The sequence below is a fragment of the Girardinichthys multiradiatus genome, chromosome 15 (assembly GCF_021462225.1).
Source record: "Girardinichthys multiradiatus isolate DD_20200921_A chromosome 15, DD_fGirMul_XY1, whole genome shotgun sequence".
NCBI lineage: Eukaryota > Metazoa > Chordata > Actinopteri > Cyprinodontiformes > Goodeidae > Girardinichthys > Girardinichthys multiradiatus.
In genome coordinates, this window is record NC_061808.1 from 17,686,070 (window position 1) to 17,709,412 (window position 23,343).

Here is a 23,343-nt window from a genome sequence, read left to right on the forward strand (position 1 = left end):
ATCCCAGGCTGTTGCCAGGCTAACAGGGGCAACCCCCTAAGTGGGCTGTGGAACGCGTGGCACTGTGCAGCTTATCGTCTCTGGGCTGGCTGCTATGTAAAGAATGTGACCTGGGAGGGTGCAAGCAAGAAAAAAAGAAATTCTGCTCTCCCAGACATGACTAGCCTAATAAACACATACTGCCTTAATAATGAAAGACTTCTGCATTACTTTCAGTTGTGGTAATGAAGTTTAAATATTTCATGTTCTCCCAATACCAAAGGTCTTATTCAGAAATGCCTGGGACTTAACAGCATCTTGTTATAGATGGTATGTAGAAGAGTAATGCCTAACCTCTTCCATTTCACCTTCAGTGCGAAACCTTAGAGCTGAAGCTGGAGGAGGACCGGGTCTTCACAGAGTACGAGCAGGTGCCCAAGAAGAGGGTCGACTCCCTTCTCACCACAGCAACTTTGCCCGAAAACGCAGAGCGCAATCGTTTCCGCGACGTCGTCCCGTATGAGGAGAATCGGGTCGAGCTGGTACCCAACAAAGAGAACAACACGGGCTACATAAATGCCTCCCATATCAAGGTTCGTTCAGAGCACCAGGGGGAAATGGGGAAAAAACGTTTTAATGAAGATTACAGCATCTATCTTTATATGACATCTATATTTGGCCCCATCAGACAGGAATCCTTTTTGTCAGTGTGCACAAAATTAAGGAGTTTTTTCTACAATTTAGCCTAAAGTTTACTATTTTGTTATTTTTACATTCTTAATGTGGAAACAAATTAACCAGCTTAAACAGACAACATGTGCTTGGTTAAATATTTATTGAGGAAAAGGTTCCAATAATACATATATCTGCTAATCATACATTGAGGTCCAAGTTACAAATAGTGTGGACAGCGAGTTGTAGTTCACAATAGTTTAGCTTTTATTCAAATATGCCTAATTGAGGTTTGCTGTGAACCTATGAGTGAAGCACCTCTGTAACCCTCTCACTTCTCTATCAGTAAAAATGACTTGCTCTACTTTAAAGACCTTATTTATTCTGGCTATAATTACGAGGTTGCCTGAAGAATCAGCTGAGATGTGCTTATTATGCAACAGTTTTACACATTGGAATTTTATCAAGATTAAGTTTTGTCTTTTTTGCTTTTTGCCTTTTTATCATCATTAAAAGGATTACCAAGAGCATATGATAAAGGAAAAATGTTTAAATTTAAATCTCCTTCTACTGCCCTCTAGTGGTGGGTGAGATAACTGTCAGTATTTTTCACATGATCTGGCAATTTAAGGTGTAAAATTTATTCTGATCTAAATTAAGTCCGACCTTAAGAAGTGAGTTTAAGTAAAGACACTGAAATGTATTCCTACTAATGGCCACTAATTGGCTGTGTTTGTTGTTGTGCCCAGGCTATGATTAGAGGGGAGGAGTGGCACTACATTGCCACGCAGGGTCCACTGGCCAACACCTGTGGAGACTTCTGGCAGATGATTTGGGAACAGGGTGTCAACGTCATCGCAATGGTTACTGCAGAGGAGGTAAAAGCATTTCAAGGGGTATCCACCTCCCTTGATGTTTTTTACATATTGCCACATAACCACAATCTTCAATATATTCTGTTGGGTTTTATGTGATAGACCAACTCAGAATAATTCACAATTATGAAATAGAAGGAAAAGAAGAAACATTTTTACATATTAAAAAGTGTGGCGTGCATTTCTATTTAGCTCAACTGAGACAATTGTTTGTATAATTACATGTGGCAATTACAACTTCAAATGTCTATATGTTTGATTTTCCCACCTTTTAACTTGTTTTGCCTATTTCTTGTTGAAAAATGGCTCAAGATAGTCAGTCACGTTGAATGGAGAGCAGCTGTGAACATAAATTTTCAAGTCTTGACAGATTCTAGATTAGATTTAAGTCCAGACTGACTGGACGATTTTAACAAATGACTATGCTTTGATATTAAATCTTGAGGTTGTATTGAGTCGTTGCTTCATGCCCAGTCAAGTCCTTCACGGATTGACCTGTATTACGTTTCATCCATCTTCCCATTAACTCAGACACAGCATTTTTCATGAAGGTAAAATAATTAAATTATGGGCTCATCTTACTAGAAAACCTTCTTCCACATTTGCAGTGTCCCCTACATCAGAGGTCACCAACCCTGGTCCTCAGGGCCCAATGTCTTGTATGCTTTAGACGTCTCCCTGCTGCTGCACACCTGGCTTAAATGAATGGGCGATTAACAGGCTTCTGTAGCATTTGGAGGCATGCTAAGGAGGTAATACAATCATTTGAATCAGTTGTGCTGGAGCTGGGACACATCTTAAACATGTAGGACAGTGGACCCTGGGGACCACTGTCCTACTTGGCTGGTAAATCAGCAACCAGCACTAGTTATAGATTTCTTTCAACAATGGCTTCATTCTTGCCACTTTCCCATTAATTACAGATTTTTGAAGTCCACAGCTAATAGTTGTCTTGTTGACAGATTCTCCCACCTGAGCTGTCAATCTCTGCAGTTCCTGCAGAGTTACCATGTGTCTCTTGGCTGCCTCTATGGTTAATGTTTTTTCTATGTGGGCTGGAAACATATGCACACCACACTCTTCTGATTGTTGTTGAATAATTCGTTACCCCTGTTTGCCTCAACCCCTTCTTGTCTTGTCCTCTGTCTCTTCACCCATAACTATATCAATCTTCTACCCAGGAGGGTGGCAGGTCCAAGAGTCACCGCTACTGGCCCAAACTGGGCTCCAAACATAACTCGGCCACCTATGGCAAGTTCAAGGTGACCACCAAGTTTCGCACAGAGTACAACTGCTACGCCACCACGGGGTTGAAGGTCAAACACCTGCTGTCGGGCCAAGAGAGGACGGTTTGGCACCTGCAATACACAGACTGGCCTGAGCAGGGTTGTCCTGAATATGTTCCTGGATTTCTCTGTGAGTAGTCTTATAATCAGTTCTTTTACTAATCAATGTCTGAAGAAGCCCCCCACCAGAAGAACTCCTTTCTTATCTATTTTTTCAGCCTACCTAGAACAAATTCAATCTGTGAGGAGGCACACCAACTCCATGCTGGATACCTCAAAGAGCCTTAATCCACCAGTCGTGGTGCATTGCAGTGCAGGTGTGGGTCGTACTGGTGTGGTGATCCTTGCTGAGCTCATGATCAGCTGCCTCGAGCACAATGAGGTGTGTAGATGATGGAAGTAACTAAGTTGGAGTCAGTGCACTAGATTGGTGGAAATAACAAGAAATCATCTAGTTTTCAGGACTTGTGTATGAATCAAAGAAACGTTTAAAATACAAGAGGAACATCAGGAGAATGAATGTGCCTCTTATGTATCTTTTTTCTATCTTCTTCCTCTTTGTTTCCTTCTAGCCAGTGGAGGTTCCCACCATGTTGTCAGAGCTGAGGCAGCAGAGGATGCTGATGGTGCAGACCATCTCCCAGTACAAGTTTGTCTACCAGGTTCTCATCCAGTTCCTTAAGAACTCCCGCCTCATCTGAGCTGGACCTCACAATGTCCAGTCTTACAGGAAGTGGCATGATGCCACTAGGTAATGAGAACGGTACTTCCAGGTTAGATCCAGAAAGATTTTGAGGAGAAGATACAGACTCAGCTTTCTGCTTAGCAGTTTGTGTACATTTGAGTGGATTTTGGAAACTCTTGTCAAAAAGTGTAAAAAAAATTAACCACTTCTCCATATTGTTTTCAGATTTAGCTCTTCATTTCTGTTGCATCTTGAACATACATGTAAATGTATTGTCTCCATGCAGGTCAGGTGAACCGGCAGCTTGTTGCTGCCAGTGTGAATGTGGGAGATTTTCTACCTGCTACAAGTTTTTAAAATGATTTTAAAAGCCAGTGTTAGAACCTGCAATATGCTGTATGAACAGTAGGTGGCAGCAGTGTTACTACTCTAAACTACGTTTTTTACTTGTTTGCCAAATTGAGCATCAATGTTAATTTGTTTTTAACATAATATTAATTAATGCAGCAAATATTGACTTCCACATTGTAATAAATGTTTTTATTTATTTCTATGAAGACTGTGGTCACCTTCACTTCGCCACTCACAGGCAGGCATACTGTTCCTAACTCATCTTAACCTTTTTTTATTCTACCTTTTGTGAAATGTTCCTGATACCTCTTCAGTTTTCATGTGGAGATTTGCCAGTTAAGACATTTTGTACTAAGCTTATACAAACACAAGTACATTTCAGAAATAATATATATGTTTTTTAATACATTTCAAAAATGTATAGTGCTTAAATAGAAGATAATTGATGGTTTTGCAACAGTGCCTTACTGTAATGGAATTTATTGATTTGTTCAAAAAACAAATATATAAATTGATATTTAATTAGTAGCTTCTGAAAAGAATAAGAGGCATAAAACATCTTGCCAAGAGAAAGAAAGCACTAAAAAAATAAAACTAATAAAACCCTAAAATATACCTTTAACCCATATGTTTCTGTTTTTCTGAACTGTAACTAAGCCAACCATGTCCACCATTACTCTACATAACGGTCATGTCAAAATGTTTTATATAGTTTCCTTTTATTAACTTGGTAAGCTTAAAATACAGAAACATAAACAATGCATGCATTTTTACATTTCTGTGTATATATTTTAGTATATGTTCTCAGATATGTATAAGCTTTATAAAATTATGGCATTCAAGAGTTTTTGTTGCACTCCTTTGCTATTCAACAGTATTTTCCACGCGGCATTCCACAGTTTGTTTTTATATTTAATTTTTGCTCCACCTTCCGTTCTCTTTTGTTTTGGCAAAAAACTCCAAAATATGCTTCAAATTATATGTACATATGTTTTTGTATATGCATTTTGAGTGCATTCAGTTTTGTTTTCCCACCCCCAGACATGTATGAAACTGTTGTACTTGCTTATTATGCAATAAAAGCCTTATTTTCTTTAAGACTGAGGGTTGAATTAAACTGTTGCTTTGTAAGATTGTGAGTTTTAGAGATTCTCTGATTTATTAACAACCTAATTCCTACTAAGAAGAAAGAAATGCTGAGGCTTTTAAACTTGGGCTTTTAACCATGTACAGGGCTTGATATTAACAGGTGAAAGTTAAATAAAACATCTCAAACTGTCAAGAAGTGTAGATTAAATCCAATTGCTTTAATAGCATATTACATGTATGTCATATTTAGTGGATATGTTAAAGTTTGGCATTTTATTTTAAAAACATCCCTGCAGCATAACTTTACATTCAGTAAAAAGCAGTCAGGCACATACCATTCTCCTGGATTATCACAGACGGGTGATTTTTCTCTTTGAGAACATGTCTCCAGTGCTCCAGTAGCAGCATCCTTTACAACGCTGCATCGTATGCTTTGTATTGCACATGGGGATGTAGGGTTTGGATGCAGCTGCGTAGCCATGGAAACCCATTCCATGAAGCTATGTGAACATTGTTCTTAAAATAATCTAATCTGAATAGGGTTTGGAGGTGTGTATCAACTGGCTGCTGACAAGAGGTGATTTCTGTGGTAGTGAGGAAATTTTACAGATGGATTGACTGCGGAGGTGGCATCTTATCAAGGTACCACACTTAATTTCATTAAGCTTCTGGAAGCCACCCATCATTTCACAAATTTCTGTAGAAGCTTAGGTGCTTCATTTTATTCAGTTGTAGACATGGATGTGATTGAAGCACCTTTATTAAATGTTACTTATTACTTTATTATTTACTACTTTGACCTACTGATATTGATGTTTAAACAATTTTTCATCACAGATTAATACTCTGTTTTAAAGGAATGAAGATTTTTTTTTAAAGTGTTTCATCTGAAAAAAAAAAAGTGTGGAGCACATCAGGATGACCCAAAACCTCACATTGAACGTCACATTTCAGGTTGTGCCAAACATCCTCAGATCTGCAGAATGTCTGCACTTATTTTGAGCCGATAGTATCAATTCTACATAAACAGATTTTTGCTTAAAATGGTCAAACTGCAAATGTAAAACATAAATATATCATGCTAGTGGTGTTAAACTAAAAACAAAGACAAATTACCCAAAACTATACATTAGAAACTGAGAATAAATGTTTCTTGGAAAGTTACAAGAAAACAATTTAAACAGTAAAATTAACATAAAATGAAAAAGTTGAAAGTTTTTGCAATATGTGTTGCCTTAAATGTTCTGATCATAAGAAGCTGTGGTGGTTCATGCATGATTGCCACCCTGGGCGAGTGCTCCCTTTTGCCCCCTAATTCTAACCACAGTTGTGTCCCACACACATCTCTGAAGTCCTGCATCCGCAGAACATTCACCCTTAACCCATTTACAATTAAAACAATGCGCATTATAATTAAACATGCCGCATGTGTGCCTCCCCTTCTAATGTGTCCATGGGAAATTGCCAGCGTAGCTAAAATGAAAAACTGCTACTGATTAAAAGTCTCAACTGACTTGGACTGACAGTGCAACTTGGAAGACCTCCTTGTGGTTGAAGGGCTTTAATATTAAGCACATTTGTGAACAGTTTCACTCTAAAATCAGTGTGTTAAAAACAATTTCACTCCTTAAGATCCTTAAAATGGCTTACTACTACACTTTAAATAGCTGCATGAAACAAAATTTATTTTGAAAATAAAAAAATTCTTCGGCTTTTTTCACGAGCAAAGAAAAATCTGGGACCAAACCAGTCACAAAGTTGTCTTCACTTTTGTCCAATCTCTTTACGCAATTCTCTGAGGAAAGGGTGATTCTTTCCATGAGCCACCTCCATTACAGCCATTGCCTGTTCAATAAAAAAGTATAGTTAATTTATCATGTATTTAAAGTAATTCACATCATTTCCCCAGAGATGTTGACCTATATAAAGCTTGTGATATTTAAGTTCTGCAGGGTCACCCACTGTTGGGTTGATTTCCCAAACCTTTTCTTTTGACAAAACATTATGATCATAGTTCTCGTGAACAACCCTCTTTCTCCAGTCAAACAATTAGGCATAAACCATTCAAATACTCGTATAAACTTACTTCAATAAATAAAAATGGGATAAAAACAGTGAAGGTAGAAAAAAATCCAATTAAATCTACTTTTAGTCACATGGGAGGCGAGGCGAGTAAAAAACCTAGCCAATGAGACCTAATCTTCCCTGGCAGAGAGGTTTCTAGTGGAGCTTCTGAAGCTAGATGCAGACCTTTATGGAAAAAGCTCTAATTTCCCCTCGGGGATCAATAAAGTATCTTTGAATTGAATTGAATTGAATTTGCTGACAAAATTAGGACATTTTACAAAGTGTTTCATGTACAATACTTTGCAACCAAAAATTTTGTTCAACCTACATTAATTCAAACAAATTTCAAATCGAGTAAACTAAAAAGACTACAGATGATTAAATCTAAATGAAAATACCCTGTCAAACTTAACATTGCTTTGTGCAAACATTGCATTTACCATTTAATTCATTCTCCTATTAAGAGAAAACAACACACACACACACACACACACACACCATTACAGTGTATACAGTTGATATAAAAGCTTAGCAAGCTACCTTCTTGAGAGCACTGATGCCCTCTGAGTGCCTCTCCATTGTCATGTAGATTCTTCCCATCTTCAGATACATGGAGGACACATTCAACGAGTAGGGCGGATACAGCTTACTGCATTAGAGAGACCATGTACAGAAAGTTTACAGAAATTATTAAATAAGCTAAATTATATTACCTTTTAACATTTTTACAGATATGATGAAAAACAAAATACTCAAAAGACAGGTAGGGCCAGATAACAACTGGAAATAATATACATTAAAACAAAAATCCCTAAATTTAGGTTTTAAAAATTCTACGTTCATCTAAACATTTTGATTAAACTTAAAAGTATATGTGTATGCACATTTTCTCAGATACATAAAATCAGGTCAAAATAAAAAAGGTACACAATCATTTTTAAACCATTTTTATAATGAAGAATAAACCAAATCACAAACACCCCTCCTCCATCCACCTTAAAAGCCTACTTATAGTATTCTACTTACATTTTGAGAGCTCAAATAAACACAATACTGTGAAGCAAAGAGTAAAAGCAGTTGAAAACTAACTGCTTTACAGTGCCCTTCAAAAGTAATCATACGCGTCTACATTTTTCCACATTTATTAGAGTAAGACAAATTCAAGTTTTTTTTTATTTGGATTTGATTTAGTAGATCAACACAAAGTAGCTGAGAAGTGAATGGTACAATATACATGATTTTCCAAAATTTCAGCCTACAGATGTGCAAAACTGGTACAGGCCAAATGTTATTCAACAAACATTTAATGGGGATTAAAAATAAATCTGTGCAACACTTTTTGCATTTTAAATTGTAAAATGTTTTAAAACTATGCGTCATTTTCCTTCAGCCAGTTTGTGTTGTTCTATCACATAGGATCCCAATGAGATACACGAAGGTTTGAGGTTGCAATGTAACAAAATGTAAAAAAGTTCAAAAGGTATGCATGCTTTTCCTAGACAATGTAAGCTGTTGAATATGAAAAAAAAGGACCCCTCGAGGTAAATGGTTTATTTTTAATTTGTAGAATTAATTTACTATCATTTATATTTTTAAATAAGACAACAATATAGGTTGAACAAAACTGTACTAATCTGCGTACCACAATCTGTAGTATCTGATCAGCGTCACAGTGTGTGTTTTTTGTTCCTTGGTACCTGTAGGGTTTGAGGATCTTCTCGCCGTATCTGATAGCTCCATCTGCATCCTGCATGTAAATGCAAACCCCCATGGCCTGGTACATCATGTGGAGCATGTAGACATTGGAGTCATCAAAGACAGCTCCCATTTTCTCCAAGCTCTGCTCACACATCTCCAGCAGCTCACTAGGAGGTGCTACTGAGTCAAGGATGCATTTACAAAAGCTGAGCTGATGCTTCATAGGCTTTAAGAGTTTCTGTCTCGTTGCCATTTCAAAAGCAAATGTTAATCAGTACTTTGTAAATATCATCAAGGAGATAAGATAATGACTCACGCAGTAAGTCTAAAGATGCACAACATTAAAAATAACTTTTAAAACTTAAAAGATAATACTGTTATTTAGCACTTCAAGATATTTTTGACATGCTTAAAGGCCCGGAATTCCCTGACAGTGTTCCTGGCATAGCAGATCATGTTGTTGACCACATGTGGCTCGATTGGGTCTCTCTGCTTACGAAGTTTCAGCTTTGCCTTATCCTTTGAATAAAGAAAGAAGATGAAACATGCCAGAAAATCTTTATATAATTAACAAGGCACAAAAGACATCCTTTTACAGTGCCCTCCACATTGTTAGCACCCCTAACTAGTCTAATAAAATAAATTAAACATTAACATTTAACATTTTTCTAATATATATATTTTAAGTTAGTTGGCGTGTCCAGGAGCTTTTGCTTACCAATCTTTAACTTCCTGTTTTAACTGGGTATCAACACAAGGCGCAGAGGCCTAATTTTGTTACTAACTCTTCAAAATGGGTAAGACAGGAGAACATGTACTTCCCTAGTAATTAAGAGGTTTAAATCAGCTGGAACTGTGACAAGTCCATGTTTATTTTAACACTATGAACCATAAGAAGGGTGGTAATAGTAGTAACATTTTTAAAGTATGCAGCAAAGTTGTTAGTTAGATAGAATATGGAAATAAGAAGATGGAAATAAAATCTGATTAACTAAACAGCCCTGTTCTGCAAAACAGAAAAAGGAAGGAGACGCTGAACTGGTTGAGAAGCAGTTAGAAAAAACACATTTTTGTTACACCACCATCAGAGACGCTTATCACGCCGTCCCACGTGCTGCACTGGGCCAATCCGACCACATCATGGTCCACCTGATTCCTGCATACAGGCAGAAACTAAAGCTCTGCAAACCTGTTGTGAGGACGACAAGGAAGTGGAGCAGTGAGGCTGTGGAGAATCTCCAGGCGTGTTTAGGCTGTACAGACTGGGATGTGTTCAGGACTACTACCAACAGTCTGGACGAGTACACAGAGGCTGTGACTTCCTACATCAGCTTCTGTGAGGACAGCTGTGTACCATCATGCACCAGGGTGAGTTACAACAACGACAAACCCTGGTTCACAGCTAAACTCAGAAGGTTAAGACTGGATAAGGAAGAGGCCTTCAGGAGTGGGGACAAAGACATATACAGAGAGGCCAAGTACAAGTTTGGCAAGGCAGTGAAAGAGGCCAAATGACTGTACTCTGAGAAGCTCCAAATCCAGTTCTCAGCCAACGACTCTGCGTCTGTCTGGAAAGGGCTCAAGCAAATCACCAACTACAAGCCGAAAGCCCCCCACTCCATCAACGACCGACGCCTCGCCAACGACCTGAACGAGTTCTACTGCCGCTTTGAAAGACAAAGGGACAGTCCTGCAACCATCTCCCACGACGCCCCCCAACAGCTGCAGCCACAATCCACCACCCCCACCTCCCCAACCTCAAGAGGGGCCTTGGCACCTCCAACCCCCACCAGCCCCCTACCCACACCGAGGACGGCTCTTTCCATCCAGGAGAGGGACGTCAACAAACTCTTCAGGAGACAGAACCCCCGGAAAGCTGCTGGTCCGGATTCTGTCTCACCAGCCAGCCTGAAGCACTGCGCTGATCAGCTGTCTCCAGTCTTCACAGACATTTTTAACACCTCACTGGAGACATGTCATGTGCCAGCCTGCTTCAAGTCCTCCACCATCGTCCCTGTTCCCAAGAAGCCAAGGACCACAGGGCTTAATGACTTCAGACCCGTCGCCCTGACCTCTGTGGTGATGAAGTCCTTTGAGCGCCTTGTGCTCTCACACCTAAAAGACATCACCGACCCCCTCCTGGACCCCCTGCAGTTTGCCTACAGAGCCAACAGGTCTGTAGATGATGCAGTCAACCTAGCCCTTCACTTCATCCTCCGGCACCTGGACTCCACAGGAACCTATGCCAGGATCCTGTTTGTGGATTTCAGCTCTGCCTTCAACACCATCGTCCCAGCTCTGCTCCAGGAGAAGCTCTCCCAGCTGAGTGTGCCCGACTCCACCTGCAGGTGGATCACTGACTTCCTGTCTGACAGGAAGCAGCGCGTGAGGCTGGGGAAGCACATCTCTGACTCCCTGACCATCAGCACCGGTTCCCCCCAAGGCTGTGTTCTCTCTCCTCTGCTCTTCTCCCTGTACACCAACAGCTGCACCTCCAGTCACCAGTCTGTCAAGCTTCTGAAGTTTGCGGACGACACCACCCTGATCGGACTCATCTCTGATGGTGACGAGTCCGCGTACAGATGGGAAGTGGACCATCTGTTGGACTGGTGCAGCCAGAACAGCCTTGAGCTCAACGCTCTAAAGACAGTGGAGATGGTTGTGAACTTCAGGCAGAACCCAGCCCCACCTGCCCCCATCACCCTCTGTGACTCCACAATTGACACTGTGGAATCTTTCCGCTTCCTGGGAACCATCATCTCCCAGGATCTCAAGTGGGAGCCAAACATCAGCTCCCTCATCAAGAAAGCCCAGCAGAGGATGTTCTTCCTGCGGCAGCTGAAGAAATTCAACCTGCCAAAGACTATGATGGTGCACTTCTACACAGCCATCATTGAGTCCATCCTCACCTCCTCCATCACCATCTGGTACGCCGCTGCTACAGCCAAGGATAAGGGCAGGCTGCAGCGTGTCATTCGGTCTGCTGAGAAGGTGATTGGCTGCAGTCTACTGTCGCTCCAGGAACTGTACACCTCCAGGACCCTGAAGCGGGCAGGGAAGATTCTGGCTGATCCCTCCCACCCCGGTCACAGACTCTTTGAGACTCTCCCCTCTGGCAGGAGGCTGCGGTCCATCCGGACCAAAACCTCACGCCACAAGAACAGTTTTTTCCCCATCTGCCACCAGCCTGGTTAACAAAGCCCGGAAACCACCCTGACATTCCCCCTTTCCCCCACACCCCCCCCTTTTTTTGCTGACAGGACACCTGTAACCTGTAACTCTATGCGTTACATTAACGCTCAGCTTGGACTCCTGCTTACTTGCACTGCTTTACTTGCACTGCTTTACTTGCACTGCTTTACTTGCACAATGATCACCTGCACTGTTGTATTGCTCTTGCATCTTATACTGCTCTATATTTACTCTCACTCACTTAAAACTGTGCACTTATATTTATATTATATTGTAGATATGTTTGTACTGTTTAATTTGTATTGTATTGCACCGACTACGCCAAAACAAATTCCTTGTATGTCCAAAAACGTACTTGGCAATAAAGCTTTTCTGATTCTGATTCTGATTCTGATTCTGAGAATGATATTGCATTAAAGGTTTATAAATGTATTTTAAGGATTTTAACAGATCACTACCAGGGGTGCCAACAAATGTGGAGGAAGCTGAAATTTGATTTTGCATTTACTTTTCTTTGGGTCTTACTTTGGACTTGGTTTTGCATTCCAAGCAGTCACAGGTGAAGTAATAGCACTCCCTCAGCCTGTTATTACGATCATCTGTTGGATAAAGGAGGTCTATGTAGCTGATGAGAACCTAGAAATGTACCACACACACATTTCCCTCATGAGGGAATCCCAGCTAACTATTGTACTCTCTGAATATTCTCCTGATCTTTAGCCTTTTTAAATACATGATTCAGGTTCTGCAGAACCATGTTTGTAGACATATTGTAGACACAGACATCTTCTACCCTTACTTGTTGAAAAATGGACAGATAAGCAAATTACTGAGCTAAAAGTCAATCAGAGATCTTACTGATTGTCATTGTTTGACAAATCTTACAAGAATTACAAGTAAAATCTTACAAGTAAAAATGTAAAATCATCATGATCATTGGGCAGCTTTTCAATTGATCCACGTGCTTCCTTCAATATAAGTCTGCAATGCAGTTCAGAAACTATATGCCTTTATAAGAGCAAGCACTTCTTCATCTTCCACACACTTAAACCAAAACTAGGACAGGATCCGACCCCTTCTAATGGCAGGCATGTCTTTTCCTCACTTCATCTCCAAGCTTCATGTCCTGTACCGCCCGGACTTCAGCCGACGTGCCGTTATATGTGACTATGACGGTAGGAAGACAGCTGTGGTTTATAAGTGCCACACTGTGGGAGGAAACAGAGTGTAAATAAATGCTTTGCTTCCTTAAATTTGATAAAATAGAAGATGTTTGCCAAAAATATGATTGAGTAATAACATCTATTTTTCTAAACTTAGTAAAGAGGCCCCTGGCTGGGAAGAAGCACATACACCTCCAAATTGCACATAAACAAGTTACTCTGAGACCAAAGGAAGCTGTGAGTTCAAATGGCTGCTGTTCCTGTTCTTGTTTTTTATTTTTTTAAATAAACAAAAACAAAAACCAAAAAAAAAAAAAAAACGGCTGCTGTTCTAACGCATAATGTTATAACTCAATAAGAACCCCAGGCATTTTATTTAGCGGAGGTGGTGGTGGGCGTAGGAGGAAAAAGTGAAAGCAGTGGTTCATAGCTTCTAGAAAACAGTTTTGTGGTGAAAATAGTTGTGGTGACTTCTAGTTGCACTCATCAAGACATGCATACCTAGGACCAGGTTGAAATTGTGACAAAACATGACATGTCCAGTGATGTGCTGCATCCCCTCATGCTGCTGACAAGCAGATATTGTTTTCTCCTCCACAAAAGGCTGAAACTGAAGTTATAGTGAAACTCTGCAGATTGTGAAAAACAATCCTTGTGCAGAGGTGATACATGTGGGAGTATATATATTTTTTTGGATGGCCAAGAAAGCTGAAAGGAAAAACATGCGCTGTGTACTAAGAATGCAGTACAGTTATAATTTCTTTTATACTGATGTTAGATTTTACAAATTTCAATTCAATGATGTTACATTTTTCTTCAAGATCATGCAGTGGTTTTAATCTGGCCCAATGTATCCAATTCACAGCCTCTGTAATAAACCATTTCATGTTTCCCTTTGTGTTCTTTTTCATGGGTTTTTATTATATTATGAGTCTTCCTTCTTACTCTGGATAGACCGCAGTACCAATGTGGGAAAGTTCATCATCTTCCATTGTAAAACCATTACAGGCAACCTGTTAAACACAGACCATTGGAAAAGATGAAAAATAAGAAAGATGCAAGCTACTCACCTAAACCAATGAAACAGAAGAAATAAATATGTCTTTGTGGTACCTGGGAAAAGAGTGTGAACAAGTCTTTTTGGTCAGGCACCTCCAAATGTTTGGGGTAAAATCGATGGAGTCCAGCAATGTCAGCCTCGGTCCTCTCTCTTTTTTCATTGTCTTCATCCTCTAGATCTGTTTCAATCAGGGAAATATTTTAACATTTACATTCATCACAACCAAATGCCCTGTTCAGCCTAATTAAAAAACATATTTACTTGTTTTACATGTACTACCTGTAGCTTTTCAGAGGAATGTTGGTTTTCTTGTACCGTGCCCAGTAAAGGTTCTTATGCCCATTGAACTTTACCACATTTTGTCATATTTGTCTATTCTTCTTTGCAAAATATCACAGGCTCTGCTAGATTGTTAAATAACTAGGTTACTTCTATAGGCAATTACATTTTCTGGTTATTTTAGGGTATGTGAATGAAAGGAGCTGGATCAAAAGTACAACTACACATCGGATATTTCATTTTAAAAACCTTTGAAAGCCATGTTTTGTGATCTTTCAGCTACTCAACTACCTTATGTTCATCTATCGCATAACATCCCATTGAAACTCACAAGTTTGTGGTTGTAACAAGACAAAATGTGGTACAAAACCATCTTTCATATTTCTTTGGTTCAATCTATAGCTATACAAAATATCTATCTAATACATACAAAACTGGTCGAACGTTTTAGATACACTTTCTCCCTTAATGGGTCTCTTTATATTCATGACTATTTAAATTATAGATTCTCACCAAAGGCAACAAAACTATTAATGAACACACATGGAATTGTGTATTAAACAAAAAAGTGTGAAATAACTCCAAACATTTTTATATTTTAGAGTCTTCCAAATAGCCACCCTTTGCTTTGATTACTGCTTTGCTCTCTTAGTATTCTCTCCATGAGCTTCATGAGGTGGTCACCTGAAATAGTTTCCCAAAGAGTCTTGGAAGAACTTCCCAGAGGATTGAGAGGTGGCCAAAGGTTAATATTTCAGTCATCACAGCAAAGGGCGACTACTTTAAGGAATCTAAAATATAACATAGTTAAAGTTCTTTTACAATTTTTTGTTTGCCACATAATGCGTATGTGTTCATTGACAGTTTTGATGCTTTCTGTGAGAATCTACGTATAACGTAAATAGACATAAACATGAAAAAAAACCATTAAATGAGAAAGGCGTTCTATACAAAATACAAAAGGTATCACAGTTTGACACAGAGAATACTATTTTAGCAAACTTTTCAACTATAGGCACACATCTAAAGAACATAGTCTTTCATAAAAGTCACACATAAAAGTAAAGATCTTGTTACAATCAACCACAATTAAGCCCTTTGTCATTATGTAATAAAAAGAGTATTTACTCACGTGACTGCAGCTCTTCAATCAGCAACATCTTCTCTGAAACACATCGTTCTTTCACCATTTTCTGCTTTGGGATCAGCACATTTAACATAAATTTACTTCAGGAACCAAAGTATGCAGTTTTTAAGGTTTTAGAAATACATGTTTGTTTATGTAGAGGCCAACCTTCTTAGCCAGGATTCGAGCCACCAGGCGGGTTGTCTCTGACGGGCACCAGTTCTCTCCAAATGCATTCATAGCTGAACACTCCAGCTTGTGCATAGACCAGTCTCCTTTCTTCACATAAAAACACACCAAATCAGTCAATACAGAAAAAGTTTCAGGAAGTTTCTATGTTTTAGTTACCCAGGGTTGGTGCATGTCTTGGTATTATAAATAATAATAATAATTTCGACTTTATTAATCTGCCAGGTGTCTGAAATTGAGGCACAGTGTCTCACAGTGCTTTAATATTCATAACAAAAAGTAAACCTCTCACCAATTACTGCACACTGTATTCTTTGGGCAACTGGACATCCTCATCCAATGCAGATATATCACTGGAGCACTATAAAATATAAATTAATACTTGGATTGTTGTCAGTCTTCTTTTATATCTTGTTAACAGTGTAGCCACAACTTGTGGTCTCAGGACGTCTCAACCCTCAACGCTTCATCTATCCCATCAGAGCTGGGTAGAAAGTCCCTCTACTATGCTGACCCCTCAACAGCAACACCTAAAACTCTCCAGCTTTCAAACACACTTGGAAGTTTATTTGAGGAATAGTTGTTTCTTGGTGTTCAACTGTGTTTTAAAGCCGTTGCTGATCAGCTGTCTCCAGTCTTCACAGATATTTTTAACACCTCACTGGAGACATGTCATGTGCCAGCCTGCTTCAAGTCCTCCACCATCGTCCCTGTTCCCAAGAAGCCAAGGACCACAGGGCTTAATGACTTCAGACCCGTCGCCCTGACCTCTGTGGTGATGAAGTCCTTTGAGCGCCTTGTGCTCTCACACCTAAAAGACATCACCGACCCCCTCCTGGACCCCCTGCAGTTTGCCTACAGAGCCAACAGGTCTGTAGATGATGCAGTCAACCTAGCCCTTCACTTCATCCTCCGGCACCTGGACTCCACAGGAACCTACGCCAGGATCCTGTTTGTGGATTTCAGCTCTGCCTTCAACACCATCGTTCCAGTTCCGCTACAGGAGAAGCTCTCCCAGCTGAGTGTGCCCGACTCCACCTGCAGGTGGATCACTGACTTCCTGTCTGACAGGAAGCAGCGCGTGAGGCTGGGGAAGCACGTCTCTGACTCCCTGACCATCAGCACCGGTTCCCCCCAAGGCTGTGTTCTCTCTCCTCTGCTCTTCTCCCTGTACACCAACAGCTGCACCTCCAGTCACCAGTCTGTCAAGCTTCTGATGTTTGCGGACGACACCACCCTGATCGGACTCATCTCTGATGGTGACGAGTCTGCGTACAGATGGGAGGTGGACCATCTGTTGGACTGGTGCAGCCAGAACAACCTTGAGCTCAATGCTCTAAAGACAGTAGAGATGGTTGTGGACTTCAGGCAGAACCCAGCCCCACCTGCCCCCATCACCCTCTGTGACTCCACAATTGACACTGTGGAATCTTTCCGCTTCCTGGGAACCATCATCTCCCAGGATCTCAAGTGGGAGCCAAACATCAGCTCCCTCATCAGCGGCAGCTGAAGAAATTCAACCTGCCAAAGACTATGATGGTGCACTTCTACACAGCCATCATTGAGTCCATCCTCACCTCCTCCATCACCATCTGGTACGCCGCTGCTACAGCCAAGAATAAGGGCAGGCTGCAGCGTGTCATTCGGTCTGCTGAGAAGGTGATTGGCTGCAGTCTACTGTCGCTTCAGGAACTGTACACCTCCAGGACCCTGAAGCGGGCAGGGAAGATTCTGGCTGATCCCTCCCACCCCGGTCACAGACTCTTTGAGACTCTCCCCTCTGGCAGGAGGCTGCGGTCCATCCGGACCAAAACCTCACGCCACAAGAACAGTTTTTTCCCATCTGCCACCAGCCTGGTTAACAAAGCCCGGAAACCACCCTGACACTCTCCCTTCCCCCCCCTTTTTTTTGCTGACAGGACACCTGTAACCTGTAACTCTATGCGTTACATTAACGCTCAGCATGGACCCCTGCTTTACTTGCACTGCCATACTTGCACAATGATCACCTGCACTGTTGTATTGCTCTTGCATCTTATACTGCTCTATATTTACTCTCACTCACTTAAAACTGTGCACATATATTTATATTATATTGTAGATATGTTTATACTGTTTAATTTGTACTGTATTGCACCGACTACGCCAAAACAAATTCCTTGTATGTCCAAAAACGTACTTGGCAATAAAGCTTTTCTGATTCTGATTGTGATTCTGATTCTGAAATAGGTCCCTCTAAAAAATTTGATTCTGGTTTTCGAAGAGGCTAACAAATATAAGTAAATGGGAAATGAAAAATAAATAAGTTGAAAGAAAAACCTTTAATTTTAAGGCTACAAAATATGACAATGTTTGTTAGTCATCTTATTCCTGGTGGTGATGCTGGAGGTCTGACTACCCATATGATAGTGGCTGCTTGCAGCAAAGTACTGGGAGAAGTCTGGTCAAATGATACCAAGGCTGAACTCTTTGGAAATCATTGAAGGAAGAATGGATCTGCACATGACTTCAAAAATGCCACACCCACAGTGAAGCCTGGAGCAGGAATATTTAATATATTTATGTGTGTGTCTTCAATAATTATTACCTGCGTCATTGCAAGTTTTACTCATAAGTATATTGGGGACTAATTGGCTTTGATTTCTTGGGTTGTTACTGACCGCTGGTAAGAATTTCATGTCGACAGAAATATTAGACATATGTTTACTGAGAAAAACATTACACATAAGACACCCTAAAGCAACCAGACAGCCTAAGTCCAGCAAAAAGTGTTGCACATGATGATACCAAGGTATTTAAAGGTGTGCACTTGTTCAATAACATTTTTTGTTAATTATCACATGGTCATTAGCTCTCAAAGCTCTAGGATCAAAGATCATATTTTTTGTTTTACTGGTATTCAGCATAAGTTGGTGATGATCACACCAAGGTTTGAAAGTTGCAATCTCACTGAGATACACAGAAGGACAATCATCAATGTGCAACAGGCTTATAATAATAGTGTTAGCTGAAAATTTTATGACAGATTATTGGGCTGCCTGCTTCCACATTTATTAGTGTACAGGATAAAAAGTAGTGGAGAGCTGATGCAGCTTTGGGACATGTCTGTGCTACAATATTTCACTTCAGACAAAGAGTTGTTTTCCATCACCTGTTTTCTGTCCTAATCTCAACATACAAAACATAACATGCTATTTGAACAACTGTCCAAAGTGATTCTGTGCATCATTAGAATTAAATGTCCTAATATGACTCCATATGAAAACATACTGCAAAGACATTTCACAGATCCAGAAAATAAAAAGATTTCAGTGGCACACCCCATAGTATTGAGCACATCAACTGTGCAACTGAAATTAAATTACATTCTTACCAGATATTGGTAACAGCCCATCCAGTCCAGAAATGCAAAGAGATCAAACCATAGATATCCATAAATTAAGTTACATGTAGTAAAATGGAAGGACACCTGGAAAAAGGATCGAATACATGAAGAAAGGGAGGTGGAAAAACCTATGAGAAGTCCTGACACCAGCTGAAAGTAATCCTGCCACTTAGTGCAAACTGATATGAGCTGGTCCAGTCCCAAATGATGGGCTGTAAAAAGGTATCTCATTAGCAAGGTGTCTCACATGAAACGTCTCATGATGGGCAAAAACCAAGGAGCTCCCACAATGCCTTCACAACCTTATTGTTGCGAAACATATTGATGGCATTGATTACAGAAGAATTTCTTAAGATTCAATCGAACACTGTTGATGTCAAAGTCATTGCACCATAATCCGGCCACAAGCAGGTGCTCCCTGCAAGATTTCCGACAGAGGAGTGCAAAGAATTATTGGAAGAGTTGCTCGAAAGCCAAGGACCACATGTGGAGCTCTAGACAGCCCTGGAATTAGCAGGTACAATGGTTTCAAAGAAAACATGAAGTAATACATTCAACGAAAGACTCAACTGCCTCCTATATTGTATAGCGTTTAAAGTTTGCTGAACAACATGTAGAGAAGCCAGTGAAATACTGGTGGAATACAGTCTAGTAAGATGACACCAAAACTGGAAACACCATATCCACAGCAATGTTAGGAACATACAGGTCCTTCTCAAAATATTAGCATATTGTGATAAAGTTAATTATTTTCTATAATGTAATGATGAAAATTTAACATTCATATATTTTAGATTCATTGCACACTAACTGAAATATTTCAGGTCTTTTATTGTCTTAATACGGATGATTTTGGCATACAGCTCATGAAAACCCAAAATTCATATCTCACAAAATTAGCATATTTCATCCGACCAATAAAAGAAAAGTGTTTTTAATACAAACAACGTCAACCTTCAAATAATCATGTACAGTTATGCACTCAATACTTGGTCGGGAATCCTTTTGCAGAAATGACTGCTTCAATGCGGCGTGGCATGGAGGCAATCAGCCTGTGGCACTGCTGAGGTCTTATGGAGGCCCAGGATGTTTCGATAGCGGCCTTTAGCTCATCCAGAGTGTTGGGTCTTGAGTCTCTCAACGTTCTCTTCACAATATCCCACAGATTCTCTATGGGGTTCAGGTCAGGAGAGTTGGCAGGCCAATTGAGCACAGTGATACCATGGTCAGTAAACCATTTACCAGTGGTTTTGGCACTGTGAGCAGGTGCCAGGTCGTGCTGAAAAATGAAATCTTCATCTCCATAAAGCTTTTCAGCAGATGGAAGCATGAAGTGCTCCAAAATCTCCTGATAGCTAGCTGCATTGACCCTGCCCTTGATAAATCACAGTGGACCAACACCAGCAGCTGACACGGCACCCCAGACCATCACTGACTGTGGGTACTTGACACTGGACTTCTGGCATTTTGGCATTTCCTTCTCCCCAGTCTTCCTCCAGACTCTGGCACCTTGATTTCCGAATGACGTGCAGAATTTGCTTTCATCCGAAAAAAGTACTTTGGACCACTGAGCAACAGTCCAGTGCTGCTTCTCTGTAGCCCAGGTCAGGCGCTTCTGCTGCTGTTTCTGGTTCAAAAGTGGCTTGACCTGGGGAATGCGGCACCTGTAGCCCATTTCCTGCACACGCCTGTGCACGGTGGCTCTGGATGTTTCTACTCCAGACTCAGTCCACTGCTTCCGCAGGTCCCCCAAGGTCTGGAATCGGCCCTTCTCCACAATCTTCCTCAGGGTCCGGTCACCTCTTCTCGTTGTGCAGCGTTTTCTGCCACACTTTTTCCTTCCAACAGACTTCCCACTGAGGTGCCTTGATACAGAACTCTGGGAACAGCCTATTCGTTCAGAAATTTCTTTCTGTGTCTTACCCTCTTGCTTGAGGGTGTCAATAGTGGCCTTCTGGACAGCAGTCAGGTCGGCAGTCTTACCCATGATTGGGGTTTTGAGTGATGAACCAGGCTGGGAGTTTTAAAGGCCTCAGGAATCTTTTGCAGGTGTTTAGAGTTAACTCGTTGATTCAGATGATTAGGTTCATAGCTCGTTTAGAGACCCTTTTAATGATATGCTAATTTTGTGAGATAGGAATTTTGGGTTTTCATGAGCTGTATGCCAAAATCATCCGTATTAAGACAATAAAAGACCTGAAATATTTCAGTTAGTGTGCAATGAATCTAAAATATATGAATGTTAAATTTTCATCATGACATTATGGAAAATAATGAACTTTATCACAATATGCTAATATTTTGAGAAGGACCTGTAATGGTCTGGGACTGCTTTTTCAGACTTCAAATCATTGTAGGAAGGATGAATGGACCAATGTACCGACACATCCTTGATTAAAATCTGATGCCATATACCAGGATAAAAATGAAGCTGCTACATCAGCCAAGCCAATCACATAAACTAAGTGCTATAGAAAATCATAGAAAGAATTGAAGCTGAGAGTTCATATAAAAGGCCAACGGATGCCATTTGATGATTGTTTCTGTGGAAGATGGTCCAAAATCCCACCTGAGCAATCCATGTGACTTGTTATCCCATACAGACGGCATCATCAAGCCCAAACAAAGGCTTTTGTAGAATTCTGGGTGGGTTGTTACCAACATCTGGTGACAATTTTATGTCAGTTGCACTTTTAGAAATACATTTACTTAGAAAATTGGATGTGTATTTAGTATTTATTTTATCTGTTGTATCACCCACTGTGTCCCAGTGTTTCCTACCTGGCACTTTGCATTGCAGTAAAAACCTTTCTTGCACTTCCCACATCTTGCCAAGCCTTCTTTCCTATGACAGAAAGCTTTATCAGACTTTACATCCAATATAACATTTAAAAAGAGTGATTAAACACTGTCATACAGCCAAACAAAATGATTTGTTGATCTATTACTAAATCACACATCAGATATTGTTTGTTCACAGTTTTCAGTTCAACAATCACTTGAATAAAGCCAATGAATCTCTACTCAGTTATATGTTTGGATGCATCTTGTTGTGTCACAGTATTTGACTTCAATAAGTCTGTGTACTACAAACTTTGAAATGTTGTGCCTCATGGACAAGAGCGAGCAGTTGCTGCTGGCCTGCAGAAGAGCTTTTAAACATTCTGTGGTATTAATAGACCTTAGAACGGACCAGTTGCCTCTGTGACACAGAAACAGCAAAGCAGTCCAGATTTCTGAGAAACTGTCTCACACATTCTGAATGAGCTGCTTAGTGGACAGGGTGATATACAAATAATGTATAACGTGCTTTGATAGATTAAATCTACCAGTTTGACTTTTCTAGGGCATCGTTTTTATGCAAAACAATGAAAATAATCATTTCTTTGACTGACATCACCAGTTGGTCACATCTGCATGTTAAAATAGTGAAAAATAACACAATGGTGGTGGATTTGAAATTATTTGAAGAGAAGGTAATCAGACAGATAAGTAATTTATGTAGTCATGGCTCAGAAAGAGGAGGCACAGGCAGAACTAAAATAGATTTTGTGCTGTGACACTTTCTGTGGCTCCATTAGATCAAACAATTACTGAATCAGGTTCAAAAAGACATTTCTAACTATATTTGTTCCTTGATGGTAATAAATTAGTTGAACGCATTAACTGTTACACTTTTTTTTACCTGCTGAAGCAGAAATCGCAGTAGCTGCCTTTCTCTTTGAACGATAACACATATGAGTATGCGGGGCTGGAAAACAGGAGTTCTCCGACTTTGAAGGGCCTGGTAACCCTGAGACCTCGTCCCCTTCTAGGACTGTCAAACTTCTCAATTCCCTCGATGAGGCCAGTCATTGCTCTGTAACCCAGCTGGGTTTAACTACTCTCAGTGTGAGCCTGGACTGGTAGAGGAGGAGTAGGGTGTGACAGACTGTCTGGTGTTAAGTGCTGGGGCGTCACCCTACACTGTTGCATTTTCAAGCTTCAATAATAGCTCTGAATGTGCCCCTTCTGTGGGACCAGGTTTATGCAGCCAAAGTTACTTTGAGGATTCCACCTAAGTTAATTTATCATGGTTTGGGGCCTTTTTCAGCTGGTATTTTATAAAACAATAATACAAGGGGTTTGTAATATAGTCAAACGTATTTAACAATGCCATTAAGATACGTAAATCACAAAGAAAGTGTCATGATTTCTAGATGTTTGACTTTTGTTTTGGGTCTTACCACTGATCGTCAGCGTTTATG

At 40.3% G+C, this 23,343-nt stretch overlaps 2 protein-coding genes across 6 annotated transcripts in view; one reads left to right on the forward strand and one right to left on the reverse strand.

Annotated features, from left to right (window-relative positions):
- Nucleotides 1–4,946, forward strand: part of LOC124881817 (tyrosine-protein phosphatase non-receptor type 14-like) — a 57,210-nt gene extending 52,264 nt beyond the window's left edge. The window contains exons 16-20 of the mRNA XM_047387628.1: nt 354–572; nt 1,401–1,529; nt 2,708–2,942; nt 3,031–3,194; nt 3,385–4,946. Of these exons, the coding sequence (XP_047243584.1) occupies nt 354–572; nt 1,401–1,529; nt 2,708–2,942; nt 3,031–3,194; nt 3,385–3,513 (876 nt within the window). The 3' untranslated portion in view covers nt 3,514–4,946. The remainder of the gene's footprint in view (nt 1–353; nt 573–1,400; nt 1,530–2,707; nt 2,943–3,030; nt 3,195–3,384) is intronic.
- Nucleotides 4,947–5,134: 188 nt separating this feature from the next.
- Nucleotides 5,135–23,009, reverse strand: LOC124881819 (N-lysine methyltransferase SMYD2-B-like). Of its 5 annotated transcripts, none has more exons than XM_047387632.1 (12): nt 22,782–23,009; nt 21,878–21,941; nt 15,691–15,801; nt 15,529–15,589; nt 14,171–14,295; nt 14,003–14,070; nt 13,000–13,102; nt 12,420–12,530; nt 9,101–9,221; nt 8,702–8,876; nt 7,545–7,653; nt 5,135–6,782 (listed from the first exon to the last, which is right to left on the reverse strand). In XM_047387632.1, exons 1-12 carry the CDS (start codon nt 22,949–22,951, stop codon nt 6,702–6,704), a joined length of 1,299 nt encoding a protein of 432 aa, XP_047243588.1. In that variant the 5' UTR covers nt 22,952–23,009; the 3' UTR covers nt 5,135–6,701. The 5 variants fall into 5 exon arrangements, with proteins under 5 accessions (XP_047243588.1, XP_047243587.1, XP_047243589.1 ...); XM_047387631.1 differs by having other exon boundaries at nt 15,529–15,592; nt 22,782–23,008; XM_047387633.1 differs by lacking the exons at nt 21,878–21,941; nt 22,782–23,009 and adding exons at nt 16,004–16,072; nt 19,085–19,257 and having other exon boundaries at nt 15,529–15,592.
- Nucleotides 23,010–23,343: the final 334 nt, after the last annotated feature.

What these genes read in the sequence shown, in the direction of transcription:
- LOC124881819 (XM_047387631.1), bottom strand. Translation starts at nt 22,951, where the DNA reads ATGACTGGCCTCATCGAGGGAATTGAGAAGTTTGACAGTCCTAGAAGG. An exon ending in TGTTCACACTCTTTTCCCAG is followed by an intron (nt 14,071 to 14,170) that starts GTACCACAAAGA and finishes TGTGTTTAACAG; the next exon opens with GTTGCCTGTAATGGTTTTAC. An exon ending in GGCCTTTAAGCATGTCAAAA is followed by an intron (nt 8,877 to 9,100) that starts ATATCTTGAAGT and finishes ACTCAGTAGCAC; the next exon opens with CTCCTAGTGAGCTGCTGGAG.